Raw genomic sequence first — 17,479 nt, 5'->3', positions numbered from 1 at the left:
TTATTGTGGTGTGAGATAAAATACAGTATATCAGTGACATGAATCCGTATTATCTGTAAAAAATATATTTTCTAATACAAAATGATTTCACAGTTGTGTTAATAAACATGAACACCATTCACAGTCACATGCGTTCAGTAAAACACCAGTGACCTGCCTGCAGGGATCTTACCAACCACTGAGGCCACAGTGCAGTTTCCATCTACAGCAGAACACATGAACAGACATACATCTCTCTATAACAGCAAGGAATCTTTGTCTGTCTGTCTGTCTGTCTGTGTGTGTGTGTGTGTGTGTTCCTCAAATATCTCTGCTGATCAGGATCAGACTGACCTGAGAGTTTCAACATGGCTGCTGCTTGGTTAAAGGGTGTGCAACGTTGCATTTGTTTGGACTGATACCGTTAATAAATTACCTCATAAATGCTTTACCAGCTGGTTTTGCCGGCGGTTTGGTCCTGTTCTGTTCTGTGCATCTTAACTGACTGTTGTGGATTAATGAGACTAAACGAGTCCAGTCTGTTCCAGTCTGAGGAGATCTGGACACACGCAGACAACAAAGTGGAATCAGAATCTGTGGATGTTTGTGTGTAGCTAGCTGCTCCAACCCCACGGCCCACCTCCCAAGTCGACGGATGCACCATCAGGTCCGAAACTGGACTTGGGGTAAATAATGTCCGCCACGCTTTTTGGCGAACATTGCCGTAATGTTTGCTTTGTGTCTGGTGCAGGAAGAAATGGTAAAAACAGGCTTTTGTCATGAAAGTGTCCAAGCAGCAAGTTTGGTTGTTGAGGAACGGGAAGTTGTGGGAGGGACGTAGGCGGATGAATGATGGTCGGTGTAGAGCAGAGCATGTGAGAATTTCCGCTCCCCGTTTACATGGGTGTTCGCTTCTTCGCTCCATCTCTCAAAATTATACCAGACAGCTCCCCTCAAAGACCGCTCTCCACACACCTAAAATTTCATTCAGCTCAGGTGAAATCGCTCCACGCTCGCTCAGATTTAAAAGCGGGAGCAGTTCCTGACGTTGCACCTATATGACCTGTCCGCTTGCTTTTCAAAATATTTTACAAACTCCATCTCTCAATGAATGACCTCTGATGTAGGCTAACCCTTGAAGGCACACATGAGCCTGTGTGGACTTGTGCATGCCCTAGACGCGTGGAGAGCGGTATCGGAACGGAACTGGAGTAAAGCGGAACCATCGCTCTGGTCTTTGGATTAAAACCCGCTCTGTGCTCCAACTGTATTTTGCACACTCCACTCCCTGCTCGCTCCACGCGCCGCTCCACTCACATGCCCTGGTGTAGAGACAGCCAGCGATATTGAAAGTTGAGAGATTTGTGACATTTAGCGTGTTTGGAGTGTATAGTTAGTGTGTTATGTAGTGTTTGGTGTAGTGTGTTATGTAGTGTTTGGTGTAGTGTGTGTAGTGTGTTTAGTCGTGGAGTCGTTTTTTGTATTTAATGAGTCAAAACAATGAGGAGATGCTGAATGTGGAGCAGGCAGTGCAGCTCTTCATTCAGCTGGAAGGAGCTCAGGCAGACCTGAGCATTGCCTGCATTTAAATGTAAATAGTTACATAGAACTTTGTACATTTTTAAAATGTATGCACATATTTGGCAAACAACAATTTATATTTGCATCATAAGTAATAAAAAAATGGTTTGTTAAACATATTGTGGTTTTCATAGTAAAAAAAAAAAGTAACTTTTTTTGTGATTTTAGGTCCATTGTGTTAATACAGTATTTCAAAATAAAAAATAACTGTACAGTCACAAATGTGAGGCTGTGCTGAAAATAATGACACCAAATGAATAGTTTTTAAGGTGGAATATCATGGCAAAATCTAAAATAGTCAAAAACGGCCAATTATACCCTGGAATGTCGGATTTCACAACAAACCTAAATATCCCTGATGTCCCACCTTCAAACACAGCCTCATTTGGCCCTCCATGAAGAAGCTACTTAACCTCCCACTTCTCTATAGGAATACATATTTCCTACGGGCACTGCACTAGTATTACACAATACAGAGATGATTGTGTGGTGTTTTGTCTGAGCGTCTAACCTTCGTTTGATAGTTTATATCACCTAAAACCAGGAGACTAGTTTTAACAGTGGATGTGTTGACTGATAGAAATCTCTAACAGCTCCAGGCAGCAAATAAGAGTGTTTTCACACCTGCAGGCTGTTACTTTGGCCCAAGACAGAAAAAACAAAAAGCACTGTTACATTGTTGTTCAGTTCTATCAAGGGGTTAATTTGTTAGCTGAATCAGTTAGCTGCTGTTCAAAATCAGTTCCACAGTAGATTAATGTTTAAATCTGTGATTTATAGACTAACAGCCTAACTAGGTTTAATGATTAACATCTGGCAAAAACCAGTGAGTAAAACTTTGAGTTAAAAAAAAAAAAGATTTGACGCACCAGTCAACACATAATGTTTCCCTTACAGCTATAATCTACGTTTGATGACAAATAAACACCAGGCATGAATAACAAAGTGGATTTTGGAAGTAAAGAATTAGGCTTTTTCTTCAAAGAGTGTTTATTATGACTGAAAATAATGAAATAGTTCAAATTGTAGTTCTAAGAAATACTGAAGCTGATGCTCTGCGACATTAAGAAAATATGATATCAGCAAATATGATATCTTGAATTCAAGATTATTGTAAATTCACAGTCATTTTTGTCAGGGTGTTTTAACTGTGTTGAATTCATCTTTCAACAATCAACAACAACTGCCAAGACCTGAGGGTTACTAATTCAGGATGTGTACATGAATTGATCTGTTAAGTGAGGGATAATGCCTGACGAGGTTTCCATAATCAGGAATTAATGGACCATGCGGAGGTCTAAGAACCGTCTGATGCACAGTGGAGGACCGTTGCGAAGTCCATTAATTCCTGATTATGGACACCTCAAAGGGCATTATCCCGCTTATACCATGGTCACTTGCCAAAGAAAAGAAATTAAGACCATTAATTAATATTGTCATGCGTTTTACGATCAAAATATGAACTTTTTCACAAGCCGTAACTTAGTTTCCCTGGTAACACCTGAGGGTTTTACTAATACCTGGAACAATCATTACCCTCCAATAAGGTTCTTACACAACAGAAACGTTGTTCACTCCTCCAGTAAATAGGACGGACCTTAGATACAACTTGGCAAGGGGAGACATTCTAGTCCGCTCAGCGATGAGCCAGAAAGCTAATGCTATGCTAGCAAGATTCAAAGTCAATAACGTAGCATATGGTTGACAAACAGTAAATATAATTTGACAGTATGTTTAACAACAAGACTAGCTAGCTAACATGTCATTGTCCCCAAATCAATATCAAGATTTTCACTAACAAATGATCGGCCGGGTGTAACGTTACTGTGGCTGCAGCCTGAAGTCGAACAGCGAACAGGATGTGAGATTATTCACGTATCAGTAAGTTTAGAGGGGAAGTGTACTTTCTGCAGCTTGTGTGTTACAGTCACCATCCTGTGGTATAAATGCATTTGTGAATTTTTCATTGTAACTGCAAAGTTCCTGTTAAATTAAACATTTCAGGTTTGTTTTTTGTTTGTTTTTTTATAACAAAATGACGTGTTTATTCTGCCTTGATGTAATGTTTTAAGAGATGATGAAGGTGATGCACTGTGACAGTAACACACTCTGTACCATTTCTTTAAATAAGGACTCTACTGTAAATTCAAACAGATGTTGATCCTTCAGCTGCTCTTGACACGGCTTTTGCAGAAGGTTTGTTATGTTCTCTGGAGTTACAACAAGCTCATAAAGAAATAACTCATTATAAGCATTTCAGGTAGTTATTAGCCCTTTAGACTGCAGATGTGCTTATTGAGCATTATTGTAATAAAATCCTGATTTCTTTGCATTTGTAACTGTTCATAGATCAGAGTCATATACACCGATCTGCCACAACATTAACACTGATCATCTCATCACAATGAGATGTTCTGCTGGGACAAATAGCAGGCTGATGGGCTAACATTAGCCTGAGCAACAAACAGTTCATTGGTTGGGGTAAAACTAGAGGACTTCTTCCCCATCAGCGTTTCCATCCATCCAGTCTTGTCAACACACGATGTTTCCCTCACAGACTGAATTTGACTTGGATGATGAATGAATACCAGGCAAGAAGAATGAAAACGATTAGCCTCAGCGAGGATTAAGGGGTTTTCTCTAAACTGAGGGACACCTGCTCATGAGGACTATTTAAAATGAAATATTTAAAATTGTAGTTATACAAATAACCAAAATGATGCTGTCAATTTAAAGCAAAAGTTCGACCATTTAAAAATGGTTAATTAACTGTGGATTCCAACAGCTGTGGAGTCGATCATGTTACTGTTTGACACAGAACTGATATGAAGCAAGGGATTTCGATTATTGTGCATGAAATTTGCAAAGAATGAAGTTACCAAATGAAGTACAGATTTAATGGACTCTGACCCTCTTAACTGCACCCAGTGGTGACTTCACTTTGCTTGTTTTTTCTTAAGTAAGTTCTTACACTACCAGAAAAATGTGTGAAATGTAGATGTGAACTGCCTTTAGTTTTTAAAATGTCTTAATCTCCTCCTAATAAACTCAGGACATTACCTTTTCCACAGTAAATGTCATACACATTTAATGTGACACATTTTTCAGGGAATGAATTACTTCCTGAATCCAAAATCATATCAGACTAATACTTCCATTAACTGTATATAAATGTCGCTGCTTTAGTTTTGAGTGTACTTGTGTGGAAAGTGTGGAGAGTATTGTGGAAGCAATATGGCAAGAAATCAGTTCATACACACTTTAGTATATGATGGTTCTTGAAATACAAGGATGATACAGTCACATCAGCGAGCACACATTCTCTGCAGCATGACCAAATCCAATTACAACCACAATTGAAAGCTGGAAATGTGTTTAAGAATATAAAACCTTAAATAAAGATTTAGTGGTTGTTGTGTGAATCCCGGGCTGCAGCAGGAATCATTACAACTTGCAGCAGTAACGACATCCAGTAAAGTCAGGACAGCAACCGCAGCAAAAGCGACAGCGCCTGCGTCTGGTGTTATTCTGCATCTGTGAGAAAGAGAAAAGACATGAGCAAGGTGTTCATCTCCAGCATCATCTCTCACTCTGTTGACTCTCTCTCCTTCTCACTGTATCTGTCTCAGCTCATTCAGTTCATTGAACAAACCTTCCAGGAGTCCTCTGACTTCTCTTCATGTGCAGCAACTGGACCCTCATTGTTCATTGGCTCCTCCAGCTCTTGCACCTGTCAATCAATTGTGCACATTTACATCAGGAGCCACATTTGAGCATTTAGACAAAACATTTCCAGCTAATAAGCAAATGAAATGACTGAAGTCAAGTTGTTACCTCAGTGAATGAGCCAGCAGAGCTCTCCTGAAGGCAAATAAAGGTGAGCACGATGGCCACTGCAACTGCAACACTGAATGTCTTCATCTTAGGAGGCTTCCACTGCTTCAACTTGTTCAGTCCTTTGATTCTTCTGGTGACTCTCGTCAGCTCCTTTCACTTCTTCTCCTGTCTGATGGTTGACTTTGTAAAGTGTGCTGGTATTTATAGTCACTCTCTCACACACACACACACACACACACACACACACACACACACACACACACACACACAATTTGGTGGCATTGTTTGGTTCGCCTCCCCTCTCGTCAGGAGCAGAGAGAGGGAAGGTCTGTTAACTATCAGCAGCCTTCTTTAAAGAAGGTATATATATATATATATATATATATATATACACACCGGAGTCCAGTGTGAGGTCTTCGGCCTATTCCAACTGCTCTGTTTTCTCGAGATCTCAAATTAATTATATTGTCAACTCAGGAAAACAAACAAAGTTTCGTTATCTCATTATCTCGAGAAAATTATCCCGTTATCTCCGGAAAATAGAGGAAATTAACTCGTCATCACGGGTAAATGGAGGAAATAAAATATATGAATGCATGGCCATTTAGGGCTTCCGTAAATATATGCATCTTGTTTTTAAGACATTAAATCATTATGCATTTGTATAAAATCATTAAAATTGTTCAAAGAGGGTGGACAATACATTCAATTACTCGTATGGAATTCTGTAAGTTTAAGAATCCCTTGCTCATTGTGCAGAACAGTTTGTTCCACTTCAAAACAGCCAAAAGACACTCATTAACCATTTTAACTACTCTGATTTGCGTCATGTGAACTAGTCAATCGGTGTGTCCCATAAAATCTACAAATGTAACACCACCATAATGTCGCCAAATTTGACTCAGTGCATTTCTTGGTTTTGATATTTTCTTACACAGCGTTTTGCATTTCATTACCATCAGTGAGGGAAGGTGGGCTGTTTATGATTTCAAAACAGGGACAGAAGGTTGAAGTATTTGGCTGCAGGGAAGACTGTTTTTTACACTGATTTACCAGACTCTGAGGCTTGCACCTTACTATTTGGACTATTCTTTAACCTCAGCTGTTCAGTTGTGTGAGACTGGGTTGTTTATGACCTGCTTGGTCAAGGTTTTCCATGGGTGTGAGGGACAGGCAGGATGGAATTGTTAATAAGAATTTGCAAGTAAAAGATAAAGAAATATTATTTTTTCAACGGAGAATGTATCCACCTCATTTGTTCATTATTTATAGAAGACTATTGGCCCTTTTTTTCATGATTGGATTTTTTAATTTAAATTCTGTTTTCTTTGATTCAAAGATAAACACATTAATTTGCTGTAAGACATACACACACATGCACAATACACAATACATTCAGTTACTCATGTGGAATTCTGTAAGCTTAACAATCCCTTGCTCATTGTGCAGAACAGTTTGTTCCACTTCAAAACTGCCAAAAGACACTCATTAACCATTGTAACTACTCAGATTTGCATCGTGTGAACTAGTCAGTATGTCCCATAAAATCTGCAAATGTAACACCACCAAAATCTCGGCAGTGAAAGTGTATCAGCGCTGGTGGTGCAGAGTAATGATTGTGCTAAAACCAAACTGCACCGGTCCAGCGCAGTTTTTACACACACACACACACACACACACACACACACACACACACGCACGCACGCACGCACGCACACACACACACACACACACACACACACACACTTCCCCTCTACGCAGGCGCAAGTTGACTTGTCAGCTTGAGATGGCTTCATCTATCATCCATTACTTTTATGTCCTGCCTTTCACCCAAATGACCTTCACCACAGGACCGCAGTGCCGGCCCTGAGTAATTTGGTGCCCTCGGCAAGATCTTAGCCGGCGCCCCCTTACATTGCAGTCAATTTCACAATCAATTTTCATACACTTACACAGAAACTGCATGTATGTATTCAAGATTTTGTTTCTTTTAAGTCAAAAATATCACACCAAATAAAACCTCCAACTCCTTCCATGTTGCCATGTGGGTATTGTGCTCCTGGCTATCCTCATGAACCTTCAGCAAGTGGCTTGCATTGTTCCAGTCCTTTAGTCCTTCCTTATTACAGTTTTTTTGGATTGCATTAACACTAAAATCAAAAGTTGTACACAATTATAGAAACCTTACATTCAAGGAGCAAAACTCCGGACCAGATTAGCACAACTATAAGCACAATGTCAGCTTCACACTTTTTGCAAATGACTGCACACAGTAATTTGCAAAACACTAAACACACTTGTATACATTAGACACAGATGTATATCATGATGTCACTTCCTTGCAAATTCCAATTCCGACTTTCAAGTGACCACACTCATTATCTAATTGGTTAAACACAACACTCAGGTGCACCAACACATGATTGCTTAATTGTAGACACACCAATCAGGTTCAAGCACTACAAAAAGGCAGCAGGTGAGTTCACCTGTCTTCTACCACAACGGAACGAGTAAGACGAGGAAGAGTCAGAATGAGAGGAGGAATTCAAAGAGAAGCAGAAGAAGGTGAAGGCAGAGGCCATGCCAGACGTCAAGGCGGAGGTGGAGGTAGAGGACGAGGACGAGGACGAGGACGAGGACGAGGAAGAGGAAGAGGAAGAGGAAGAGGAAGAGGAAGAGGACGAGGCAGAGGCAGAGGAAGACTGGAAGCAGGAATGCATGCCCTAAGAAGGAGAGGTCCAAATTTATCTAATGAAATTCGGGCAACATTAGTTGACCATGTGGTGAACCACGGACTGATGCTGAGGGAGGCTGGACTGAGAGTTCAGCCAAATCTTAGCAGATATACAGTGGCATCTGTGATCAGGACATTTCGACAAGAAAACAGGTAAAAACAAATCTTATTACAAAAGTTATCAACTGCTTAGTATGTACCATATCAGCACTGTTCATACTGGTTCCTGTGAGATCCTATGTATTTCTTTCCACATAGGATTCAGGGGCGAGAGGGACAAGGAGGGAGGGGGCCTATTTTCACACAAGAACAAGAAGGAGCAATAATAAACATGGTTCTGGCCAATAATGCAATAACTCTCAGAGAAATTCAAGTAATGTTCATCAGGTCTCTCTCTCAACACTGGCACTCATCCTGAAAAAAAATCAACTTCAAATGAAACAACTGTATTGAGTGCCTTTTGAGCGGAATTTGGAGAGGGTCAAACAACTGCAGCATGCATATGTGGAGGTTCACTTGTTCACTTTAGCACTGTGATGTTACCCACTGCAAGCTAAATTTACTGTGTATTAGATCCATGCTAAACTACACAATCTTGTCTTTCACTGTATTACAGAGAGTTTTACAGATGGATGCTGAAGAAATCCCACATGAGTTTATCTACATCGATGAGGCAGGGTTTAACCTCTCAAAATCAAGAAGGAGAGGCAGAAACATCATTGGCCACAGGGCTATAATCAACGTCCCAGGACAGCGTGGGGGTAACATCACCCTCTGCGCTGCCATTACACAGAATGGGGTCCTCCTCCGTCATGCCAATATGGGCCCTTATAACACAGCTCACATTCTGACATTTCTGGACCAACTGCACAACATCCTCACAGTGAACCAAATACAACAGATGCAATACATTGTCATCTGGGACAATGTATCATTCCACCGCTCTGCACAGGTCCATAACTGGTTTCAGCAAAATCCTCAATTTTCTGTGCTATACCTTCCACCATACACTCCATTTCTAAATCCAATCGAGGAGTTCTGGAAGGTGTATGATCTGCAGCCCCAGGCTCAAGTGCCCCTCATTGAGGCCATGGAGGAGGCCTGTGACCAAATTGACGCCATAGCCATTCAAGGATGGATTCGACATGCACGGCGGTTCTTCCCTCGTTGCCTTGCTATTGAAGATATCGCCTGTGATGTCGATGAAATTCTCTGGCCTGATCCAGCTCGGCGAAGAGATAATCCCTAATATTTTCCCTGCTGTATTTTCTTTTCTTTTTTGTCAGTCAGTTTTATAAAGTAGTGTATAGTTTTTACAAGAGTGTTTCATTTTGCAAAGGATGTGATGTGTTCTGCTAATTGTGTGTATGGTTGGGCTAATTGTGTGTAGTGTTTTGAAAAACTGGGCCCTATATTCAAAATCGTGCTTAAGCAATTGAAGAAAACTGTAAGTAGGAGTGGCTCTGCCAGTGATCAGACAGCTGGACAGAATCAGGTATTCAGTCAGCTATATAAGCAGGTTTGTAAGCTAGTTCTGATCTCTTGCAGTAGGCTGGGTCCAGGGACCGGACCGGAGAGGAGATGGGCATCAGAAGCCAACTTGATCCCAAAAACCTCAGTTGTCAGAGATGGCTGTTCATTTGTGTTGTTTTTAATTTGTTTCACCTTTGCCTGTCAGTGTCAAATAAACGCACAATTTACTCACTAGAAGCGCTGACTGACTCCCTCCCTCCCTTCCTTCCTCCCGAACAAGCGTGAGCGGGGAGGCTCACAGTATGCTTTTGGAGAAAACTTTCCCCCATTTTCCCCATTGATTAAGACTGTTATAAAAGTAATGTTGACACTCTCCCATCCTTGTATTAAATAATTAAATTGTATTAGTATTTAGTATTAACAGTAATACACTTTTGCACTTTAACACTGATGTAAACTTTAACAAACATAAAATGTGACACAAGAACGGGAGGCAGGATTGGGAAAACAAAAGGCGAGTTCCTGCTTTACACTCAAATTGCAGTTCTAAAACACACTTTTTTCAAAACACAACACACAATTCTCTGCATTTGGCACAATCTTCATGGAGAAAATCTCTTGTTTTCACAAGGAACACACTGTCATTCAAAATTCTAAAGTCAAGTGCCCTACTATGCACACTGACTCATCACATGATCAAACACCTGTCACACAGTTTTACAATTAGCAATCAGAGCTTTAGCATAAAAGGCCAACAGGTGAGCTCTTCTGTTTTGGAGCAATGGATGTCAACATTGGAAACAGAGGCAGAGCCAGAGGAGTGAGAGTAATGAGAATAGGTAAGAAATCTACTCTCACTAGAAAATTGCAGTACTGCATATCAATACAGTACTCAATGAGTACAGTAGTACAGTATTGCCTGTGGACTGTTCTGTTGACTGTAAAAATGAAGTATGTTTCAAGTATTTGGGAAATATATTCCTACTTTGTATTCCTACACAGTATTTACAGTATTTTACTATTTGTATTGCAGAATTGAAAGATTACCAACACAAGGTGGATAAAATATATTTGTTACCGCGTATTTGTGTGTCCTGAGTATAAAAACAATATTCCCAAATATTTTACGACACAGTCATGTGTGACCTGTCTGTAGTAAGTGTAACACTGAACAAAAAAAAGGCCTAAGTCATTATGATCAATGAAGAAGAAGTGTTGTCCATTCATCATGTTTTACATTGAGCACATCAGTGTTCAACTGGTTCTTCTAAAAGTCTATTCATTTGATGCTTTGTGTGTGCCATTTGAAAACAAAATACCATTTTGAGAAGAAATAACATTGTTTTGAATGTAAAGTTTCATTTTGCAGGAGAATTGAGGGGTTTTGCCCACTGAGTGTGTGATTTTTGATTTGTGTGTAGAGTTCTGAGAGTATGGGGCATGCTTTCAGAAAATGTGTGTAAACAATCGAGAAAAACTGTCAAGGCACATGGGGCATGAAAAATCCAAACATAACACAACACAAAAACAGGAATTGTGACAAGATTAATACAGTGCAGTTTCCCATACATACAACGAACAGTAACACTGAAGTAATCGCTGTGTGCAGCTAATGCTGAAAAGGTCAAGGGCCAGTTGAGTCTTTCTAAATGACCTGCGCAATAAAAACAAAATCCCTCACTTCATGCCACACAGTGTCAACAAACAAAACAAGCATGAATGGCTCCACAGCTGTTGGAATACACAGCTGACTACCTTTTTTTGAAAAATAACAAGACTAGGTCAAAACCTAGTATTAGGCTGGTCAGTGTCTGGTCAAGGGGTGAAATGTGCCCAGTTCCATCAGTAGCAGAGTTTACAGAATATTAGTGGAGCTGTTATTCAATTCACAAGTTATGTTGATGTATTTCTTTTTTATACAGCCTATATTTTACTCATCATCAAGACAGCTGTATCCTAAAAAATATGTATTACATAGATATTTCCCCCAGATTTAATCAATAAATTTAAGCTTAACTATTCCATATTTTTACATTTAGCGTTTCCCTTGCCTTATTTCCATTACCATTTCCAATTTCATCTTTACAAATGCTTTTCCTGTCCAGCTTTTGCATTTTAAGTTTCACTTGCAATTGTCAGGTTACATTTTAATGTTGTAATTTTTAATGTACTTTTTCTTTCCTAAGCTTATTTGTGACATGGTTATTCACAATTGCATAGTAAAATAGTACTCTATTTTTTTAACTGTATTTATTTTAGCTTTAATTTCTAATTGGACTTTAATGATGACCAAAAAATATGCTCCATACAGATGATGCAGGAGCACTCTGACACTGAAACTGATTTTTATTGTTATGTTGAGCGTTATCCAGTGAGGGATCTGATTAGTTGTCAGACTGTTAACACTATCAGAGTCCTGTCCCGCGCTGCCGCTACACTTTCACCAAGATGTTGATTCGCCTCTGTTGCGGCTCTGTTACCTCCCCTGGTGGGTGAGAGATGGAAGTGGTTGCCAACCTCTTAAAGTGTTTTAATGAATGGTGATGGACAAATTCCACACAGTATGCCTCTAAATTTTAGGTTTAATTGCAAGTTTATTTCAAGCAACACTTTGGTTTCACTTTTGACTGTCAGAGAACCTCTGTGTTACAAGAGGGGAGAGCGTCAATGTTGTAACCTCCCCGGTGACATAAGAAAACATTTAAAAACCTGTTCATTTTAAAGGAGCAAATGCTACTTGACTGCCTCGAACTCCTGTAACTAACTTACTGATTAACCAGCCAAATCATCAATACCTATTTTGTTGAATACACATTGCTTTCAGCATGTCTTCAAACTAACTATTTCATTTTGAATTGATTTGAACCGCAGTTAACTGCTGCTGCTACCTCATTAATAACCCCTTTGTAAAATCTGTTTGGTTAGTTATCACCCACAGACAATGTGTTTATCTAAATATCATGTAACACCATTTAAAATGTTTCAGCATGTTGTGTATACAGCATTGATCTAATATTAACTGGTATGTCAGGACATCAGTAATATTACTGCAGTAAAGTTGTCTGGAAATAAAATCAGCCGTTGTTTTAATATTATATGTTACGTGAGATTTTCTTAATATGTAACTAAAACTTTGTTTTAGAACCGTATTTCTAAGCAAACCGATAACAGGTAAAAAAAAGAAAAAAAAAGAAATGATTGACATGTTGAGACAAACAGAATTCCGAATGTTGAGGAGTTTCCCATTCTCATTCCCAGCATCCCTCAGGTAGTGATGCAAGCCTGTGCCTGGAAGCAGCTGCTGTACTGTAGGTGCTGTCAGTGATGAGGCAACAGTGGTCCAGGTGACTATAAATACCAGCACACTTTACAAAGTCAACCATCAGACAGGAGAAGAAGTGAAAGGAGCTGACGAGAGTCACCAGAAGAATCAAAGGACTGAACAAGTTGAAGCAGTGGAAGCCTCCTAAGATGAAGACATTCAGTGTTGCAGTTGCAGTGGCCGTCGTGCTCACCTTTATTTGCCTTCAGGAGAGCTCTGCTGGCTCATTCACTGAGGTAACAACTTGACTTCAGTCATTTCATTTGCTTATTAGCTGTAAATGTTTTGTCTAAATGCTCAAATGTGGCTCCTGATGTAAATGTGCACAATTGATTGACAGGTGCAAGAGCTGGAGGAGCCAATGAACAATGAGGGTCCAGTTGCTGCACATGAAGAGAAGTCAGAGGAGTCCTGGAAGGTTTGTTCAATGAACTGAATGAGCTGAGACAGATACAGTGAGAAGGAGAGAGAGTGAACAGAGTGAGAGATGATGCTGGAGATGAACACCTTGCTCATGTCTTTTCTCTTTCTCACAGATGCCGTATAACAACAGACACAAGCGCAGCCCCGCTGGCTGTCGCTTTTGCTGCGGTTGCTGTCCTAACATGAGAGGATGTGGTGTCTGCTGCAGGTTCTGAGGATTCCTGCTCCAGCCTGGGATTCACACAACAACCACTAAATGTTCATTTGTTAAGATTTTTATTTCTAAAGCAGTTTTCCATCTTTTAGTAGTGGTTGTAAATATCTGAGAGTGTTTCTTGGATTTGGCAGAGAATGTGTCCTGACTGATGTGACTGTATCATCGTCATATTATTTCATATACTCAAGTGTATAATCAATAAAGTTTACTTCTTCTGTAATGTGAAGTAAAGGTGTCTGAATTGACTTCCTGCATTATAGCCACATTTTCCGCACTCCAAACTCAAAGACACAGCAGTGATACAGTTTATAGGCAGCGAATAGAGATGTATTTGTGGTATCATTCTCCGTCACTCCTTACGCGATCAACCTGCTTAACAGTTGTGGTTGAAAGATTGCATTTTCAAATACAAAAATATTTTGTTTGTTGAAAAAATGAATAAACACCATTCACAGTTTCAATTTCAGTTGAAATTACTGTGCAGAGGAATGCACCAAATTCATTTTGGGGTGCTTTGTCTGAAAATATGACCTGTGTTTATGATATGTCAGTTGAAACCAGGAGAATACCAAGTAATGTCAGGAACTACTTGACTTAAGATATTTTTAAGTTTGGAAGACAAGCTTCGAATGTGTTGACTGATATAAATGTCTCACTGCTCCAGGTATAAACTAACTGGATAGATTCTATAAAGCAACTATGACTCAGTGAGTGGCAGCATTAGCAGCTGTTCAAAATCAATTCAATACTTAGCTTGAAGCCTGTCAGACTATCAGACAACTACACTTTTATGCCAATGTGATCAACCCCACCTTGCTCCTTCTGCTCCATGTGTCAATGCTGCTGAATTTGAAAAGCATTGTAAGTGCCATTTACAACTTCAAGTGTATTATATTTTCTTCTACAATATCAGATATATGGCTGAATAATTGCAGTCCTGTATATAGTAGCTTGACTCATTCAGACGTTTTAGGTGATCCCGTGCAGCTTCCATAGACTAACTTGTCATAACAGGAAGTGGAAATTTATTGTGAAGTTTACTGTTGCCCGAATAAACTAGCGGATGGCGGGGCAACACAGCTGTTTAGACGTTGCCGTTTGCAGTGCCGAAGACTTCTCAACACTTAAAACCAGTCTCATGTTGTTCGTATTATATGGTTATTAGAAGAAGAAGAAACTTAAGACAAAGATGAGAGTAACACAGACTAACGATAGCCACTACAGTAATGGTTTAAACTTATTGGTAACATCAAGCAACAACTGGTTAACCACTGGGTGTGAAACTACATTGGTACGTTTTCATCCAGCCACTCCAGTCAAAATAAGATATTTCCCTTTGAGATACAATTTGAATGTGATGACAGATACATACCAACAATGAAGAACAGAACTGATCACATAAAGATAAAGGGACTTCCCTAAAACAAAACAATTAGTTCATTATAATTGGATACTGAAAGAGGTATTTCAGAAAGGTGTACATTCCAAGAGCTGTGTAGCCACTGGTGCTTGTTGTCATGTCTGTTGACACTGGTCTGACATGAAGTCAGGGACTTTTGTTATTGCACAACATGTTTGGAAAAACCCAAATGGCCCCTGGCTTTATCAGTGTTGACTGCACACAGTGATTGCTTCACTTTTACTGTGTGTTGTTTGAATAGCGGTTAAGCTGTCAGATGATCTTGGAATGTTGAGGTGAGGAGAAACACAGTGTTTCCCACACATCTATTAATTTATTGCATTGTATTACATAGGCTGCCACATACTGATTTTCCATTTTTGGATCTGCGCGTCCTGTTATCACTCACTCAAGACAGTGCACCCGTCAGTGAATTGCATGTTGTCATATACTCCGATACAGTGGATGGTGGTTTGGTTTCTTGTCCGCCAGTAAAACCAACGAAGAAGAGCAGGACGACTATTTAACGCAGTTGGCTTGACCGTTACTTCCTCTGCATAGAAGACGGCTGGCCTCAGGGTTGAGATCAAGTCTTCACGCAGAGCACCAGGCCTTGACGCCATTTTTAGACGTGGCCAAGCTGTGTAATTACATCGTCATGTGATACACTGGGGACTTTTTTCTCAAATGCTAACATTGGCATAGACGCATCTGTAAAACAGTAATAAAAGCCTCAATACCTCCGCAAATTGACTCGTTTTTGGGCACTTCAGTCCAATAAAATTTGGAGAGTCTAGAAGAGCGGCCCAATTAGATCTCGTTGTTAAACTGGAAGTTAGCTGACACGGTCAGAGGAAGTCTCGAGTGCACATGCTCAAATATCCAAACGAAGAGTAGTTGTCAATAGTATTATTCTGACATCACTGTCATTCTTGTCAGAATGTTTATATGTATTAACATTGGTAACAAATGCCAAGACATCAGGATTATTATTGTGATAAAGTTCAGTAAGGAAACAAAAGCTTTTACAAAGTCAGCTTTCAGTAAGTGCATCATGTCATCTTGCACCCTGCTGAGGTATTGAGTGTTTTGTAACATGTGCAGGGACTTCTTCATCTCTGTAACTCTTTGACTCTGGGCACTAACCCAAAAATCCTACAGTTAAACTTTGAGAACATCCCATCGTCATTTCTCAGGAATTTCCCAGCATCACCCAGGAGTGATGCAAGAGCATTCCTGGTGGTATTGAATGTAAGTGCTGCCAGTGATGAAGCAACAGTGGCCAAAGTGAGTATAAATACAGGCATGCAACTCAAAGGGCTGACAAGAGTCATCAGAATATCTTTTAGCATGTAGTTGCTTTATCCTCGAAAGAAAAAAAAAAAGAATTAAACATCTCAAAGCCTCCTCAGATGAAGATATTCAGTGTTGCAGTTGCAGTGGCCATTGTGTTCACCTTTATTTGCCTTCAGGAGAGCTCTGCTGTCCCAGTCACTGAGGTAAGAACTCAACTTTAATTTGCTCATTATCTAAAAGTGTCCTGCTAGAATGCTCCGACTTTCCTAAGTTTTTACAATTCATTCACAGGTGCCAGAGCTGGCAGGAGATATAAGCAATGACGACGCAGCTGCTTCTTATGAGGAGACATCAGTAGAAACATGGATGGTATGTTCAGTTGATTTAATAAATGAAGGTGTTCTGCATTCTCATCTGTATGAACATGTGAGTGGGTGTGTTTTTCCATTAGAAAAGTCTCCAGATGAGACAGAGGGAACAGACTGAATGACATTAATGGAGAACACCTTACTGTTGTCTGTTTTCTTTCACACAGATGCCATTTGACATCAGACAGAAGCCTAAAAGCGGCCTCATAAGGTGCAGCTACTGCTGCGACTGCTGCGCCCTCGGTGTATGTGGAATGTGCTGCAAGTCAGGATTGTTGTATGAGCGCTGAAATTCACTTTGTCATGTTTTTTCACCTAAATTAATGATCTGATATCTGTACATTTGTTGCTGTTGTTACTATTTGCTTATATTAAAGGAGACATATTACGCTCATTTTCAGGTTGATCATTTTATTTTGGATTACTACTAGAATAGGTTTACATGCTCAAAGAACTGCAGCACTGTATTCCCCCTCTGTCTGAAACGCCTGGTTTCAGCTCTTGTCTCAATAAGGCCGTCTCTCTTTAATACCCAGTGTGCTCTGATTGGTCAGCTCACACACACACCTGACCCAGCATCACTAAAAACAACAGCACAGCTGTACTAAATTAATTTGTGTTTGCCCAACTGGCTGCTAGGCATAAATTATGCAAATGAATAATGCTGTGGCATAGTGTGGTGTCAGTGGAAGAGAGGAGCTTCTGTTAGTGCAGCCTTGCACTTTTTTTAACTTTTACATTCCCAGGAAACACTGAAGGAAAAGAAAAACACGAGAGAGATATCAAGAGATATCAAGTGTGTGTAGTAACACACAGTAAGGACATGCTGAGAGCGCTGTAGTTTTCTTTT

General features: G+C 39.9%; 3 protein-coding genes across 3 annotated transcripts; 2 read left to right on the top strand and 1 right to left on the bottom strand.

The window, feature by feature from the left end:
* Positions 1-4,805: 4,805 nt before the first annotated feature.
* Positions 4,806-5,584, bottom strand: LOC119005569 (hepcidin-like). Its single transcript, XM_037073321.1, has 3 exons — positions 5,395-5,584; positions 5,213-5,290; positions 4,806-5,094 (listed from the first exon to the last, which is right to left on the bottom strand). Exons 1-3 carry the CDS (start codon positions 5,479-5,481, stop codon positions 5,005-5,007), a joined length of 255 nt encoding a protein of 84 aa, XP_036929216.1. The 5' UTR covers positions 5,482-5,584; the 3' UTR covers positions 4,806-5,004.
* Positions 5,585-12,970: 7,386 nt separating this feature from the next.
* On the top strand, positions 12,971-13,792 carry LOC119005566 (hepcidin-like). Its single transcript, XM_037073318.1, has 3 exons — positions 12,971-13,162; positions 13,267-13,344; positions 13,463-13,792. The coding sequence occupies exons 1-3, from the start codon at positions 13,076-13,078 to the stop codon at positions 13,562-13,564; spliced, it is 267 nt and encodes an 88-aa protein (XP_036929213.1). The 5' UTR covers positions 12,971-13,075; the 3' UTR covers positions 13,565-13,792.
* A 2,495-nt stretch (positions 13,793-16,287) lies between these two features.
* On the top strand, positions 16,288-17,023 carry LOC119006211 (hepcidin-like). The gene is made up of 3 exons (XM_037074691.1): positions 16,288-16,464; positions 16,553-16,630; positions 16,797-17,023. The coding sequence occupies exons 1-3, from the start codon at positions 16,378-16,380 to the stop codon at positions 16,917-16,919; spliced, it is 288 nt and encodes a 95-aa protein (XP_036930586.1). The 5' UTR covers positions 16,288-16,377; the 3' UTR covers positions 16,920-17,023.
* The last annotated feature ends 456 nt before the right edge of the window (positions 17,024-17,479 follow it).

This window comes from Acanthopagrus latus, chromosome 17 (assembly GCF_904848185.1).
Source record: "Acanthopagrus latus isolate v.2019 chromosome 17, fAcaLat1.1, whole genome shotgun sequence".
In the NCBI taxonomy this organism is placed as follows: domain Eukaryota; kingdom Metazoa; phylum Chordata; class Actinopteri; order Spariformes; family Sparidae; genus Acanthopagrus; species Acanthopagrus latus.
The sequence above is the reverse complement of the archived record's forward strand: the minus strand, read 5'-3'. Positions and strand labels throughout refer to the sequence as shown.

Coding starts and splice junctions, on each gene's coding strand:
- LOC119005569 (XM_037073321.1), bottom strand. CDS start 5,481: ATGAAGACATTCAGTGTTGCAGTTGCAGTGGCCATCGTGCTCACCTTT. Junction 5,291..5,394: donor CTGCTGGCTCATTCACTGAG/GTAACAACTTGA, acceptor ATTGATTGACAG/GTGCAAGAGCTGGAGGAGCC. Junction 5,095..5,212: donor AGTCAGAGGACTCCTGGAAG/GTTTGTTCAATG, acceptor TCTTTCTCACAG/ATGCAGAATAACACCAGACG.
- LOC119005566 (XM_037073318.1), top strand. CDS start 13,076: ATGAAGACATTCAGTGTTGCAGTTGCAGTGGCCGTCGTGCTCACCTTT. Junction 13,163..13,266: donor CTGCTGGCTCATTCACTGAG/GTAACAACTTGA, acceptor ATTGATTGACAG/GTGCAAGAGCTGGAGGAGCC. Junction 13,345..13,462: donor AGTCAGAGGAGTCCTGGAAG/GTTTGTTCAATG, acceptor TCTTTCTCACAG/ATGCCGTATAACAACAGACA.
- LOC119006211 (XM_037074691.1), top strand. CDS start 16,378: ATGAAGATATTCAGTGTTGCAGTTGCAGTGGCCATTGTGTTCACCTTT. Junction 16,465..16,552: donor CTGCTGTCCCAGTCACTGAG/GTAAGAACTCAA, acceptor ATTCATTCACAG/GTGCCAGAGCTGGCAGGAGA. Junction 16,631..16,796: donor CATCAGTAGAAACATGGATG/GTATGTTCAGTT, acceptor TCTTTCACACAG/ATGCCATTTGACATCAGACA.